This window comes from Salvia hispanica, chromosome 3, assembly GCF_029641045.1.
Source record: "Salvia hispanica isolate PSC_SH4W2 chromosome 3, Shi_PSC_v1, whole genome shotgun sequence".
Taxonomy (NCBI): Eukaryota; Viridiplantae; Streptophyta; class Magnoliopsida; order Lamiales; family Lamiaceae; genus Salvia; species Salvia hispanica.
The window spans coordinates 41,782,752-41,797,873 of record NC_142694.1 but is presented as its reverse complement, the minus strand read 5'-3'; the positions used below and the strand labels follow the sequence as shown (position 1 = coordinate 41,797,873).

At 36.7% G+C, this 15,122-nt stretch overlaps 2 protein-coding genes, 2 long non-coding RNA genes and 1 pseudogene across 5 annotated transcripts; 4 read left to right on the top strand and 1 right to left on the bottom strand.

The window, feature by feature from the left end:
- The first annotated feature begins 4,850 nt into the window (after positions 1-4,850).
- LOC148930819 (loganic acid O-methyltransferase pseudogene) lies at positions 4,851-5,324 on the top strand (annotated as a pseudogene).
- Positions 5,325-8,110: 2,786 nt separating this feature from the next.
- LOC148930818 (uncharacterized) lies at positions 8,111-8,922 on the bottom strand. The gene is made up of 3 exons (XR_016137399.1): positions 8,796-8,922; positions 8,648-8,716; positions 8,111-8,465 (listed from the first exon to the last, which is right to left on the bottom strand). It is a non-coding gene; the product is annotated as an uncharacterized LOC148930818 (long non-coding RNA).
- LOC148930817 (uncharacterized) lies at positions 8,808-9,213 on the top strand. The gene is made up of 2 exons (XR_016137400.1): positions 8,808-8,944; positions 9,032-9,213. It is a non-coding gene; the product is annotated as an uncharacterized LOC148930817 (long non-coding RNA).
- A 1,725-nt stretch (positions 9,214-10,938) lies between these two features.
- Positions 10,939-12,919, top strand: LOC148930816 (loganic acid O-methyltransferase-like). 2 transcript variants are annotated; one of them, XM_089069389.1, is made up of 3 exons: positions 10,939-11,083; positions 11,205-11,828; positions 12,373-12,919. In XM_089069389.1, the coding sequence occupies exons 1-3, from the start codon at positions 10,967-10,969 to the stop codon at positions 12,703-12,705; spliced, it is 1,074 nt and encodes a 357-aa protein (XP_088925515.1). In that variant the 5' UTR covers positions 10,939-10,966; the 3' UTR covers positions 12,706-12,919. The 2 variants fall into 2 exon arrangements, with proteins under 2 accessions (XP_088925515.1, XP_088925516.1); XM_089069390.1 differs by having other exon boundaries at positions 11,006-11,083; positions 11,183-11,828.
- On the top strand, positions 12,730-14,581 carry LOC148930815 (loganic acid O-methyltransferase-like). The gene is made up of 4 exons (XM_089069391.1): positions 12,730-12,858; positions 13,182-13,269; positions 13,388-14,008; positions 14,085-14,581. Exons 2-4 carry the CDS (start codon positions 13,189-13,191, stop codon positions 14,415-14,417), a joined length of 1,035 nt encoding a protein of 344 aa, XP_088925517.1. The 5' UTR covers positions 12,730-12,858; positions 13,182-13,188; the 3' UTR covers positions 14,418-14,581.
- Positions 14,582-15,122: the final 541 nt, after the last annotated feature.

Genomic DNA, 15,122 nt, shown 5'->3' with positions numbered 1-15,122 from the left:
GTGTGATTCTGGATGTACTTATCATGTGAGTCCTTTTAAGGAAGTGTTTTCTGAGTTAAAACCTGTTACTAAGACTTTTGTGTCTATGGCTGATGACAAGAAGTGTGAAATTCTTGGTATTGGCACTGTGTGTTTGAAGTTTGAAAATGGTTATGTGCTCAGCCTAAAGGATGTCAGATATGTTCCTGGTCTATGCTATAATTTGATGTCTTGTACTGCTCTTGAAAATGAGGGTATGGGAGGGAAGTGGGGGGAAGACTGTATGAAAATTTGCAGAGGTTCTATGTGTCTTTTCAAAGCTCAGAAGAAATGTGGCTTATATGTGTGTAATGATGTGCCTCTTGCATGTGACAAGGCTTATGCTAATGTAGTTAAAACTGACAGAACCATGTTGTGGCATAATAGGCTAGGTCATATGAGTGCAAAAGGATTGAGTATCCTGAAAAAACATGCCATTCTTTCTGATAATGATGTTCAAAGTGAGTTGTCTTTCTGTGATTCTTGTGTGCTGGGTAAACAACACAGAGTTTCTTTCCCAAGTACCCCTGCTCCTGCTAATGTGAGTAAATGTATTCTGGAATATTTGCATATGGATGTTTGGGGTCCAGCTTCAGTGTCTTCTCACTCTGGATGTGTCTACTTCTTGTCTGTGATTGATGATTTCTCAAGAAAAGTGTGGTGTTTTTTGATGAGACACAAGTCTGATGTTTTTGAAAAACTTAAAACTTGGAAAATCTTGATTGAGACTCAAACTGGTAAGAAGATTAAGGCTATTAGAACTGATAATGGCCTGGAGTTTTGTAATAATCAGATGGATGATTTATGTGATAGCTTTGGAATTAAAAGACATAGAACTGTGCCTTATACCCCACAGCAAAATGGGGTTGCTGAGAGAATGAACAGGACTTTACTTGAAAAAGTGAGATGCATGCTTTCTAAGTCTGGATTGTCAAAAAAGTTTTGGGGTGAGGCTTTGTTAACTGCTACTTATTTGGTAAATAGGTCTCCTTCTGTGCCTCTGGTTGGTCAGTGTCCTGAGTATGTGTTCTATGGCAAACCTCTTGTTTTTTCTCACCTAAGGGTTTTTGGCTGTACTGCTTTTGTGCATAATAAATCTGACAAACTTGAGCCTAGATCTAGGAAAGGTGTTTTTCTAGGTTATCCTGAAGGTGTCAAAGGGTATAGAGTCTGGCTAAGGGATGAACCTGGGTTCAAGGTCATAATAAGTAGGGATGTGGTCTTCAATGAAGATGAATTCCCCTGCTTAAGGCTGACATTGAGCCCAGATCCTATAGATGTGGACAATGAACCTCTTACTGAGGTGGAGTCCACAGATACACTCACTGGAGTGGAGCATCCTAGTGGTGCTCCAAGTGAGGTGGAGCAGCCATTTTGGAACACTTATCCAGTCTATACTCCTAATGAGACACTTGATGAAGGAAACCTAAATTTGCTGCATAATAACCCTGCCCAAAATGTTGATGACAATGTGCCTAATTTGCATAATAGTCCTGTTAGAAACTCTCCTCCTGTTCCTGTTCAGAATGTGATAAATAGCCCTAGTGGCATTCAAAATACTATTGATAATACTAACTTGCAGGATTATATTTTATCTAGAGATAGAACTAGAAGGGTAAATGTTGGTAAACCCTCTAGATATGATGGCTTTGTTGGTTTAGTTGCTCTGATTAATTTGGCTTTCAATGTTTATGAATCTGATGGTGATGAGCCTCAAACCTATAAGCAGGCTACTAAGTCTAAATTCTGGAGTCAGTGGCATAATGCCATGATGGAGGAGATGCATTCTCTGAAAATTAATTTCACTTGGATTCTTGTACCTTTGCCTCCTGGTGCATCTGTGGTTGATTGCAGGTGGCTCTATAAACTGAAAAATGAGGTGGAGGGCCTTAGGTACAAGGCCAGATTGGTGGCAAAAGGCTTTACTCAACAAGAGGGGGTGGATTACACAGAAATCTTTGCCCCTGTTGTTAAATTCACAATTGTTAGAATGATGTTGGCTTTGTGTGCTCATTTTAATTGGGAATTGAAACAGATGGATGTTAAAACTGCTTTCTTACATGGTGATCTTGATAAGCCCATTTACATGAAACAGCCTGAGGGCTTTGTTGATCCCAAGCTTCCCAATCATGTGTGCTTGTTGAAAAAGGCCCTTTATGGTTTAAAACAGTCACCTAGGCAGTGGAACATCAAGTTTAATATATGCATGCAAAAGTTAGGTTTTGTAAGAAGTACCTTTGATGCTTGCTTGTATGTGAAGAACCTTGACACTGTGCATGCCTGTGTTTTTGCTTTTATATGTTGATGATATGCTTATAATGGGTCCTTGTTTGAAAACCATTAAGGGTGTGCAAGCTGAGTGAGAATTTTGATATGAAGGATCTAGGTGATGCTCAGAAAATCTTAGGGATCAATATCTATAGAGATAGAGATACATCCACCCTTGTGTTGCATCAAGAACCTTATGTGTACAAAATTCTGAAAAAATTCAACATGTTTGATGCTAAGCCTGCTTCTGTGCCTTTAGCTGCTCATTTTATGTTGAGTAAAGATTTGTGCCCTAAGTCTCAGTCTGAAATTGATGCTATGAAAAGAATTCCCTATGCTAATGCTATTGGATCTGTTATGTACTTGATGGTTAGCACTAGGCCTGATATTGCCTATGCTGTATCTTGTCTTAGTAGATATATGTCTAATCCAGGTCCTGTTCATTGGGAAGCTCTGAAATGGCTTCTTAGATACTTGAAGCAAACTGCTAAGTATGGTTTGTGCTATTCTAAATGTGATGATGGTGTTTTACTAACTGGTTTTATGGATTCCAACTATGCTAATGACAGAGATAAGAGGAAGTCAACCACCTCCTATGTATTTTCAGTGTGTAGGTCTTGCATAAGCTGGAAATCACAACTGCAGCATATTGTGGCACTGTCCACCACTGAGTCTGAGTATATTGCTATCACTGAGGCAATGAAAGAGGCTGTATGGTTAAAGGGAGTACTTTCTGAACTCAAGTTTGTGAAATCCTCTCCTGTGTTGTTCTCTGATTCTCAATCTGCTATTCAGTTATGTAAAAATCCTGTTTTTCATGATAGAACAAAACATATAGATGTAAGGTTTCATTACATTAGGGATGTTGTAGAAAAGGGTGAAGTGTTTCTTCAAAAGGTGCATACTGATAAAAACACAGCTGACATGGGAACTAAACCCTTACCTTTGGAAAAACTTCTTTTCTGCATTAAGTACTTGCATTTTGATCTAGGATAGGTTGCATGTCCCGGGGAAAGACCTCAGTCACCTTATCAGCTGTGGTAAGGGTGGTAGGTGGCTGGAGGCATGAAGTCCTTTAGACTAATGGGTGTCGGCCCCTCTGGTGTCTAAAGGCAACCTGGTAGTTCCCAAGATGCTTGTGGACTTAGTCCTTTGGTGCTGAGGGATCTGCCTTGTAGGCTATGATGATTTTGTCTCAGCCCACAACACTTGATTGGTTTCCCAAAATAAAAGTCCAAGGTGGAGTATGTTGGATTTTGGATGGACTCTTATTGGGCTGTGATTATTTGTTAAGCCCGGGTGTTATTAATTGGGCTGAGCCCAATTACTTACCTCCTCACTCCAGATGTTGCCACGTGCCCCTCTCTCTCAGATGCTGTCTTCTGACCGTTGGATGTAGGGTTGAGTGTTTTATGTCAGTGTTGGCTTGGTTGAGCCGTTTCATTACTCACAATATCTCTCTCTCTCTCTTCCTTGTGAATCAGAGTGTCTCTCTCTTCTCTCCTCTCTTCTCCGGTGGACTTCCGGCCATCTCTTGGTGATCTCCCATGGTTCTTTGAGTGGTTGATCTCTTGTGAGTGCTAGTGTGAGGCAATTTCTTCGATTGCTTGTTACTGGAGTGGAACTAGGGTTTTGTGAGAACCCGAAGAGTGTGTGTGGAGATTTGTTCGGTGGAACTTGATCTGGTGTGAGGGGCTTTCACGGTGGAGGTATTGGTGGTCTGAGGGTTAACTCTATCCAATCCATTGGTGCTCCCTTGGATCTAAGTTGTGGAAGAATAGATCAGTGTTGGTTGCGGCGGGTTCTGAGCCAAGTTTCTTTGATCTCTTGTTCTTGCTCTCTGTTTTGTAGTTGAGTTCTAGTATTTAGATTCGAGAGGATCTCTCTTAGTAGTTCTAACTTGTTTCTTGAGTGTGCAGGTGCAATTGAGTACGATTGAAGCTGTAGTGATAGCTTCAAGACCTTGTAATAGTTAGAACTAGATTCTTGTAATCTTAGTTGTATTACTTGTGTAAATCAGCCGCGTATGTGAGAGTTTGGTTGAGCTCTCTTGTACAAAAACAAAGAGGTCTCGGTAATTAGTGAATCTAGACTAATCTGATCCCTACAACGACGAAGAATGAACGTAATATAGTTGGACATTCTTGTTATATGCGTGCCTCGTGATATATCAAATCTCCATTAAAATATTTGGAATTTTTTGTTTTAAAGATTTCAATTCTCTATACATACAGATGTATGATTCACTCTCTCTCTCTACATAGTTTTTCTTCATGGATTCTTCCAAAGATAGTCGACATTTTTCCATGATTGGTGGCGATGGAGTTCATAGCTATGTCAAAAACTCATCCTACCAGGTATACATCTATTACTATTATAATTAAACTATTGCATTCATATTCTATAATTTTACATGATTGCTCATACACAAATTAAAGAGAGGAGTATTGGAAACTGCAAATGCAATCATCGAAGAAGAAATAGCCACAAAATTAGAGATTTCAACTAAAAGGTTCTGCATTGCCGACTTCGGGTGCTCAACCGGAAGCAACTCTTTTCCGGTCATGCACACAATCATCGAAGCCGTCAAACAGAAATACGAATCCTCATACCTCAAAACCCCAGAGTTCTACGTCTACTTCAATGACATCGTCTCCAACGATTTCAACACCCTCTTCAGTTCCCTCCCGCCCAATAGGAGTTACGAGGTTTTAGCAGTGCCCGGAGACTTCCACCGCCGCCTTCTCCCGCCGTTGTCCATCCACTTTGCGTACTCTGCTTGGTCTCTCCACTGGCTGTCGGAGGTGCCCAAGGCGGCAGAGGGCCTCAAATCTTTGATTTGGAGTGGAGGAGAGAATGAGGAGGTTTATGCAGCTTATTTGGGGCAATTTGAGAGGGATCTGGAATCATTCTTGAAGTGTAGGGCTGTAGAAATGGTGAAAGGTGGGATTATGGCTCTTCTAAATCCTGCACTATCTACCTATTGGCAGTGGCGGACGCAGAAAATTTTGTTAGTAGGGGCTGAATTGTATGTGTAGAGATAAAGAGTTGAGATAAAAAAGAATTTAATACATAATCGGATAACCAAATATAGAGGTCATTTTTCGATCGTTTTAGTTTATAATCATAGATGATCGTGTATAAATTTTGAACCTCCGTGTTATCTTAAAAATAACATCCGTGACAAATACCAGTATAAGATATGCATTAATATTTATGAATAAAACTAGTCTAATGCATAATCAAAACGGTACCGTATATTATCTATAAAATAATATAGTAAATTACAAATGTATTGCATAGCATGTCTTTTGTCATATTTCCAATATAATAGTCACTTATTAATTAAATATGACAAATTAAAAAAAAAATTAATTTTGCATAAAATTGGAAAAAGAAGAATAAAAGTGAACAATTGAAATTATAGATTAAACTTAGTAAACAGTTATTAAATTTGCATCGATGATAGTGGAAGAAAATGAATTATGATTAAAAAGAAATTTTTAGTCAAGAAGGAAATATTATTTAATTTAAAATTAATTAACCTTTTTTAAAACTAAGTAATCAAGAAAATGAATTATGTTTAAAAAGAAACTTTCACACAAAATACACATATTTTAAGGCAATAAAATAAGCCCTCCGCATCATTTAAAAGAGATGACAGCTCATCACTTGTTTCAATACAATAATATTAAATTTATTAAAATTGAGTCTTCTTCTTCACGCTACACAACCGCATTACTTATTTTCTCTGCAACTTTTTATTTCAGATTCAGTTCAGCCCATCCTACTATTTAATTTTTATAGATTTAGACCTCAGCAACATTGATTTGGCAGGGGCTTATGATAGCTTTCAAAAAATTTGAAAATTTTAGAAGTAAAAAAAATACATAAAAAAAACTTCTTGGGGAGGGCTTAAGCCCCTCACCCCCTCTTACTGTGTCCTCCACTGCCTATTGGGACCCACAAAACGAGTATACCGTTGGGACGCTGGCCGACCTTCTCAGATCTTCCCTCCTCGACATGGCCAAAAAGGTCTAATCTATGTTTTTCACCTTTTATTTGAAAAATATTACTCTATCCGTCCCATAAAATTTGTCACTTATTTTTATTTTCGTCGATCCTTAAAAATATGTCACCTTTCACTTTTAACATTTTTGGTAGTAGATCTCACGTTTCACTAAATAATTCACATATATAAAAGTATGACCCACATGCACTAACTTTTTTAACTCACTTTCTAGTATAGTATATTTCTTAAAAACACATGCCAAAGTCAAATGATGACAAATTATTTAGGATATCAGGAAGTACTACTATTTAAACCCATAAATTGTCCCGTGACTTTAAGAATTAGCTAGCTAGAAAAATCATGAAGCTAGTTTGGATTCGTTCTTAATTATTTTATGGTAAAAAAATTTGGCGTCTAGTGTGGCAGTCGAAAATTCATAATGAAACTGCCAATGAGTAAATCAATATTTTCTACTATTATTAAAGAAAACAACATTGTTTAGTTAAAAAATACGAGCAAAACAATATTTTCTACTAGAATTTCTAAAGAAAACAACATTGTTTAATTGAAAAATATGAATAATATACTACAAGTAAGCAATCAATGATTTTCATCATGGGATACTTGTGAACTAATATCTAAATATCATGGTTTTTCTAATTTATTTTCAAAGTTGCGGGTCGAACAGCCAAACTTCATATTTTTCCTAGAAACTAATCCTTTTGTTTATTTGTAAATCATTTTATCAGGGTAGATTGTGTAAGGAGAAGTGTCACGACCGCCCTAATAAATGTGGAAGGTCACGACCAATGGGACTTTAAGAAAGGAGAATTTTCTAGGGTTTCGATAAAGAGTTTGACAAAGATAATTAATATTCAAATGTTGAGGAAAAAATCAGAGTAAATGCTTAAGTTTAAAATCCAAGGTCAACAATTATCATCATTTATAATTCAAGAGAAAAAGGGGTTCACAATATAATTGCGAAAATTAGTATTATCTCAGCAGAAGCATCCAAGAGTAAGAGTGACGCCATATATGAAGACACGATGCCACTCGGAGTTCAAAATAAATCCAACAATGATTAAGGTTCGACTCAACACCACCCCAAGCTCGTTGCCGCTCAACCTGCACATAAGGAAAACATATGCAGGGCTGAGTACTATAAGATATCCAGTGGACTCATGCCGAAAACAGTTTATAAAAATAAATTATATTTATCATGTCATTTTTAGGTAACCACCGGGGTTTTGACTTTTGAAAAGCCCGAGGCACCAAAATATTCCATTGTTCAAAATCGCGACTGCGTAGTCATTTTCCCATAGGCGTTTACCATATCTGCTCATACATGACTTGGAAATGTGGCCACAAACCAAGTCACTAGACCGGCTAACCCGTACGCTGACACACGGTTTACCATAGGTGTACACTAATCCAAGTAGGGTTTGCGGCCCTACAAGGACCCGAATTCGATTTAAATAATAAATGGCAAAGCCATTTCAGATAGGCACGTTAAAACAAAATACAGCATGATAAACAGTTTCACATTTCATTCTCATCGATAAAATAGTTAGGGCATTGTCCTTATTTAAAAAGAGAGTCCACCTCAACTGCTTAATCCGAAATTATTTTCTTTCCTTGATATCACGTCTCGCTTGCAAGGAAATACCTTTAGCATTTAAATAACACATAAATCAACACAACGAATCGAGTAAATAATTAAGATGCATGAATCCTTTGGCTTCGATTATTTTTGTTGATAGGATTACAAATTTTCCCAATTAAAACTCCACTCTATTCCTCAAAATATCTCAATCAATCAGAGAAGTAAACATCAAATTAGCCCAACAAAAGAAACAAACACATCCAGGCCTAAGGCTTTAAATAGGTTCGGCCACTTCCAATAATTTTAAAGAATTAGCCCAATACTTAATTTAACAAACCACATCCCTTTACAATATAAAAGTAAAATGAATTTAATAAAGAATAAAAAGTACACCCCCATTCCCAACATACACGTAAACTCCCATCACAGTTTATAACAAACTCCCAAATTTAAGAATACACAACTGAGAAACAGCCGCCGTCGTCGAACAAGATCTCGCCGGGCATTCGCCTGATCCAAGACGTTCGGCGCTGCAGCGGTCGCTACATCGCCGCTCCGGCAGACCTGATTCACACCGAACACCCCGCAAGATAAGTTCTAAATTTTCGATTAAAAGTTTGATCTTTTACTTGGTTTGCTTCGATTACGCGATATATCGATTTGATTTCAGATTGTATTAACCGGTAGTGTAGGATATGTATGAATGCAGCAGTAAAAAGTCAGATTTGGGTGAGGGAGGTGTATACCGTCTGTACATGATGCAGATTAGTGAATGAAAGAGTTGTTGTTCCTGTTCTTTTCTCCCCTTCAAGTTTCTGTCGTGTGAAGTCATTTTCATGAGTTGGTTTGGAATAACAGGGATTTTGCAAAAATGAAACGTGATCAAGGATATACCGGAATTTAGAGTGGGAAGGAGATGAAGGCGTCGGATAGTTCGTCTTCTTCGCTGCTCTCTTTCTCTCTGTCGTATTTCTCACAGTTGGAGTATTTGAGATTGTGAAAGAATTTTGTTACGTGAGTGAGAGCGCCGGTGGGAGATTAGGGTATGAAGACTAGGTTTTATAAGAGAAATTTGTGGCAATTGATTCTCAAATAATTGGAATTAAAGGCTGATTGGTGGTTTAATTTAGGAAAAGGATTTGCATATCAGGGGAGGGGAGGAAGAAGAAGACGCGTTAAGATGGAGGAGGAGAAATCTTTGCCAATTTTTATTTATTTAATTATTTTCTTCTTTCCACAATTATAATCAAGGAAAGTCTTCGGGATCAAGACAAAGATCTTATAATTTAATCAAATTAATTTAGGGCTCAAACCCTTGTATTTTATTTAAATTATGTTGCTCACAAATTATGTTTCACAAGATTAGACTATTATTATTTATTTATTTTTATCATCAGATCCAACACGGAATTGAGTTCAATAAATATTCTTCACCGCAAGGAATTAAATATATATATATATATATATACATTTAATTCCGTCAACGTACATTCAAACCCTAAATCAAATTAGGTCACAAGAATATCAAATAATTATTTCACTCGTCATTTATTCCACGGACTTCAAGGCGTTAAAAGCATTAACTGCAAAAATTTTACGGTTCGAAAATTAGGGTTCGAAAATTGGGGCGTTACAAGAAGTGTGAGACTTTTAACTTTCCATGCTATACTCCTACTCCAGAGAAGTTGAGAGCCATATTGCAAAAGAGCAATAATTTCAACATAGAAAAATAGAGATTTTGAAGACGAGGACATTGTTCACTGTTGATGGCCACGTGGCATTTTTTAGGGCAGTTAAACAAAATATGCTTACACATGAGTTTGGAGACGAAATCATCGATGAAACATTCGACATTTTGAAGGAGAAACTACAAATTTCACCGGCTTACGCCAATCTTTCTAACGATAGAACTGTTGTGGTTGTTGTTATTCTCAAGCGTTGTTGTTATTCTCAACGATGTTTAGAATGTGGTCACCGTTGTTGTTTTGTTGGTCTCAGATCACAATCAAATAAAGTGTTCTACTCCCTCCGTCCACAAAATATAGAGCACAATTACCATTTTTGGCAGTTCACAAAAATAGAGATATTTATTTATGGAAAGTTTTTCAACAAATAATAATCCTACACGTCATTCAACTAACACTACTTATCACTTACTTTTTCTCCTTCTCTCTTACTCTTTTCCTTACTCTCTTACTTTACACCAATTCTACATTAAAACTCGTGTCATACACAAATTGCTCTATTTTTTTTGGGCGGAGGGAGTATTAAGTAAGATATTTTTCTTTTCTCTTTTTTTCTTTTTAGGATCAAACATAGGATTTATTAATATGGAAGCCAAATAGCCAATAACAGTTCAAGGATACTTAAATACTCAGTTACGACAACCTTTCAAGGTCGTATGAGCTTGTAAGAGTTGTACAATCTAATGCCTAACTAATTGACATCTTAACAGTAGACTTAAATCTGATTGGCAAGTATAAAGAAAACTTAAATCTAGTTTTAGGATAACTAGGTGGAAAAAGGCTAAAAGCTGACTTTTTTTAAGTTAAATGAATTTAAATTTAAATATTGCAGCCACGTAGGCTTGAAACTGAGACTTTTGGTCTCAAGCATTAACCTCTCTACCGCTTGACCAAATCACACACAAAATTTTTTTTACTTAAGTCTGTGTCTTGTTGCCCAACCCTATTATCTAATTAACCTAATGAATATTTTTAGATTCATTAAGAAAAATAGATAAAGTAGAAAAGATATTATTATAATATGGTCTATAGGAATGTGATCAAATGAAAACTCTAAATATTGTATAAACTCAAAACTATGATCTGGATCATTTAAAGATGTTAACAGATCACAAAAAAGCATCAACAGGATAATGTCAACAGAATTTCAATAGTAGTTAATGATTGATGTTGTGTTGATATTGTGTTGATTTGACATTAAAATCTTGAAATTTTACACTGTGTTGATTGATGTTGGTATTGAAACTGTGTTGAAGTTGTGTTGAGGAGTTTTGAGTATATAGAATATATAAGTGCATTTTATCACCTATATATGCATATATGATTCACTCACCTCTCTACATACATAGTTTCGTGATGGATTCCAAAGATAATGCATATTTTTCCATGAATGGTGGCGATGGATATCACAGCTATGTCAAAAACTCATCATACCAGGTATACATCTATTACTATCATAATTTAACTATCGCATTCATATTTTGAAATGATCGATAATGCTTCATGTTTGCTAATCAATTATGAAATTAACGTTAGCAAAACATTTTATGTTTTAAAGAGAGGAGTAATGGAAACTTCAAACGCAATCATCGAAGAAGAAATAGCCACAAAATTATATATTTCAACTAATACCTTCTGCATTGCCGACTTCGGGTGCTCAACCGGAAGCAACTCTTTTCCAGTCATGCACACGATCATCGAAGCCGTCAAACAGAAATACGAATCCTCAGACCTCAAAACCCCAGAATTCTATGTCTGCTTCAACGACATCGTCTCCAACGATTTCAACATCCTCTTCAATTCCCTCCCGCCCGACAGGAGCTACGAGGTTTGTGCAGTGCCCGGAGACTTCCACGGCCGCCTTCTCCCACCGTCGTCTGTCCACTTTGCGTACTCTTCTTGGGCGCTCCAATGGCTGTCGGAGGTGCCCAAGGCGGCAGAGGGCCTCAAGTCTTCAATTTGGAGCGGAGGAGAGGGAAAGGAGGTTTATGCAGCTTATTTGGGGCAGTTTGAGAGGGATATGGAATCATTCTTGAAGAGTAGGGCTGTAGAAATGGTAAAAGATGGGATTATGGCTCTTCTAATTCCGGCCTTGCCGGCATATTGGGACCCACAAAAAGAGTTTACGGTTGGAACGTTGGCCGACCTTCTCCGATCTTCCCTCCTCGACATGGCTAAAAAGGTCAAATCTATGCTTGACTTTTTTCGAAAAATATTACTCCCTCCGTCCTTTTGTAGCTGAGTCGTATTCCTTTTTGGATTATTTTATTGCAATTGAGTCATTTCCTTTTTTTGGTCAAAAGTATTTTACTCTCTCTTACTTTATTCTATTTTTTCTCTTTCTACATTATTCACCTTTTACTCAATTATTTAAAACATTTTTTCTTAAATCTCGTTTCTATAGAGGGACGGAGGGAATAGTAATTTTATTAGGGTTAATTATCAAAAAGCATAAATTTTGTTCATATTTTAAGTTTGGATTTCTTGTCAATTATTCTATGGTAAAAAAAATAGTTTCTATTAATAGATCAAACGTCATCATTTAGTTGAAGAATATGAAAATCATATTACATGTAATCGACTGGAAATTCTGGTGATAGGATAATTGTGAACAAATTTAGAATTCATTGTTTTTCTAGTTGGTTTTCAATGTCGCGGGACAAACGGTCAAACGTCATATTTTTCCTACAAATTTACCCTTTTTGTAATGAAATCAATCTTAACAGGGAAGATTGTGTAAAGCGAAGTCGGAGACTTTTAACTTTCCAGGCTATATTCCCACCCCAGAGGAGTTGATATCTATATTGCAAAAGAGTAATAGTTTCAGCATAGAAAGAATGGAGATTTTGAAGCCTGGGACATTGCTCACGGTTGATGGTCACGTGGCATTTTTTAGGGCAGTTAAACAAAATATGCTCACACATGAGTTTGGAGATGAAATCATCGATGAAACGTTCAACCTTTTGAAGAAGAAACTCCAAAGTTCACCTGCTTACGCAAATCCTTCTAATGATAGAACTGTTGTGGTTGTTGTTATTCTCAAGTGCAACGATGTTTAGTAAGTGGTCATGGTCGTTGTTTTGTTTATCATCAGAGATCACAATTAGATAAAGTGTTTCTGTTAAGAAAGATACTCCCTCCGTCCCCTAATAATTGTCCACTTTGGTTCCAGCACGGGTTTTGAGAAATGTAAAGGAAAGTGAGTTGAAAAGGTTAGTGGAATATGAGTGTCACTTTTATATATTAGTTTTAGAGTAAAGGCCAAATTGATCATGAACATATGCCCATTTTACGATTTTTAGGTCATAAACATTATCTTTTGAGTATTAATTATGACCTAGAAAAAATGTATAGTGCCAGAAGCTATAACGCATGTAATGTGTAGAATCAATACAATTTTTTGAGCAAATGTAGAAGACTAATTTGGATTTTAGTCTAATTTTAAATTCTCACTTAGAATATATTTGTTCTCATACAATCTCAATTATAAATTATATATACACATTTATGACATATGACTCACATCTCTACATAGTTTCGTGATGGATTTCAACGATAGCAGACATTTTTCCATGAATGGTGGCGATGGACCTCTCAGCTATGTCAAAAACTCATCCTATCAGGTTTAAATCTATAAATCTATTATTACTATCATCATTAAATTATTGCATTCATATTTTGATATGGTCGATGTGCAAAATTTAACTAATGTAATAAGCAAAACATTTTTATGTTTGCAAGGGAGGAGTATTGGAAGCTGCAAAGGAAATCATCGAAGAAGAAATCGCCACAAAATTAGAGATTTCAACTAATAGCTTCTTCTGCATCGCCGATTTCGGGTGCTCAACCGGAAACAACTCTTTTCCGGCCATGCACACGATCATCGAAGCCATCAAACAAAAATACAAATCCTCAGACCTCAAAACCCCAGAGTTCTACGTGTGGTTCAACGACGTCGTCTCCAACTACTTCAACACCCTGTTCCGTTCCCTCCCACCCGATAGGAGCTACAAGGTAGCCATGGTAGCAGGAGACTTCCACGGCTATCTTCTCCCGCCATCTTCCGTCCACTTTGCATACTCTTCTTATGCGGTCCACTGGCTGACGGAGGTGCCCAAGGCGGCCGCAGGCCTCAAGAGAATGTATGGTGTAGAGAGAGGGGAGGTTTATGAAGCTTATTTGGATCAGTTTGAGAGGGATTTGGAAGCATTTTTGAAGTGTAGGGCTGTAGAAATGGTGAAAGGTGGGATTATGGCGCTTCTAATTCCTGCACTGCCTACCTATTGGGACCCACAAAAGGAGTTCACTGTTGCGTCAGTGATCGAACTTCTCAGATCTTCCCTAGTCGATATGGCCGAGAAGGTCAAACTAATGTTACTTTTATTCGTAACAAAGTCAACTTTAATATGGAAATTGACGACTATATTGACTTTTGCAGGGAAGATTGAGTGAGACAAAGTTAGACGCGTTCAACTTTCCATACTACGTTCCCACTCCGGAACAGGTGTGGGGAATATTGCAAAAGAGCAATAGCTTCAGCATAGAAAGAATGGAGATTTTGAAGAGTGGGACATTGCTCACTATTGATGGCCATGTGGCATTTTTTAGGGCAGCTCATCAAAATATGCTTACACACGAGTTTGGAGCTGAAATTATCAATGAATTGTTCGACTTATTTAAGAAGAAACTTCAAACGTCACCAGTTTACGCATATCCTTCTAGTGATAGAACTATTGTGGTTGTTGCTATACTCAAGCGCAAAACTGTTTAGAACCACAATGAAATAAGGTGTTTTCATCTAGAGGGATTTTCTCTTTCATTTTCCATTTTTCAACTTTTATTTTTTTTTAATTCTTGTGTGTGAGTGGGTAGTAAACTGAAATGTATGTGTATTTTTCTATTAGTTGATTTGCGTCAATACAGCTCCCCTAAAAATATATACTTCTTATTTTAGGAAATTTCTTTCTCTTTTCACTAACACATTTTTCTTTCTATTTTTCCTATTTATCATTTTTCATTAAAATCCGTACAATTTCAAAAGTTTTTATTTTTAAGAGGCGATGGAAGTATGACTTATTTTATATACATGGATAAAAAAATTGCAACAAAGTTCAATAGTTCCTCTGCAAAAAATACCAAAGAATTGAAGATAAGGGTGCACAGGTTGAAGAACAAAGGATTTAGCAAACCAATAATTAGAAATTAATTACTCCATCTGTCACATTCAAGAATAAAGTAGAGTAGAAAAGGTGATTGAATATTAATTAGCACCGATACATCCCTAGCTAGGCAATATAAGAGCACCAAAAATTCATTTATTTTTCAAGGGAAAAAATTAATTTTGAGGAGGATAGGATGTAATACTCCGAACTTTTGGCATTATTTAAATTTCAAACAATTATTTTGTTGTAATTCTTGAACTTATGGCTTTGATTTCCAAATATTTGTTATATATTGTCTGACGTAGAGCACGGAT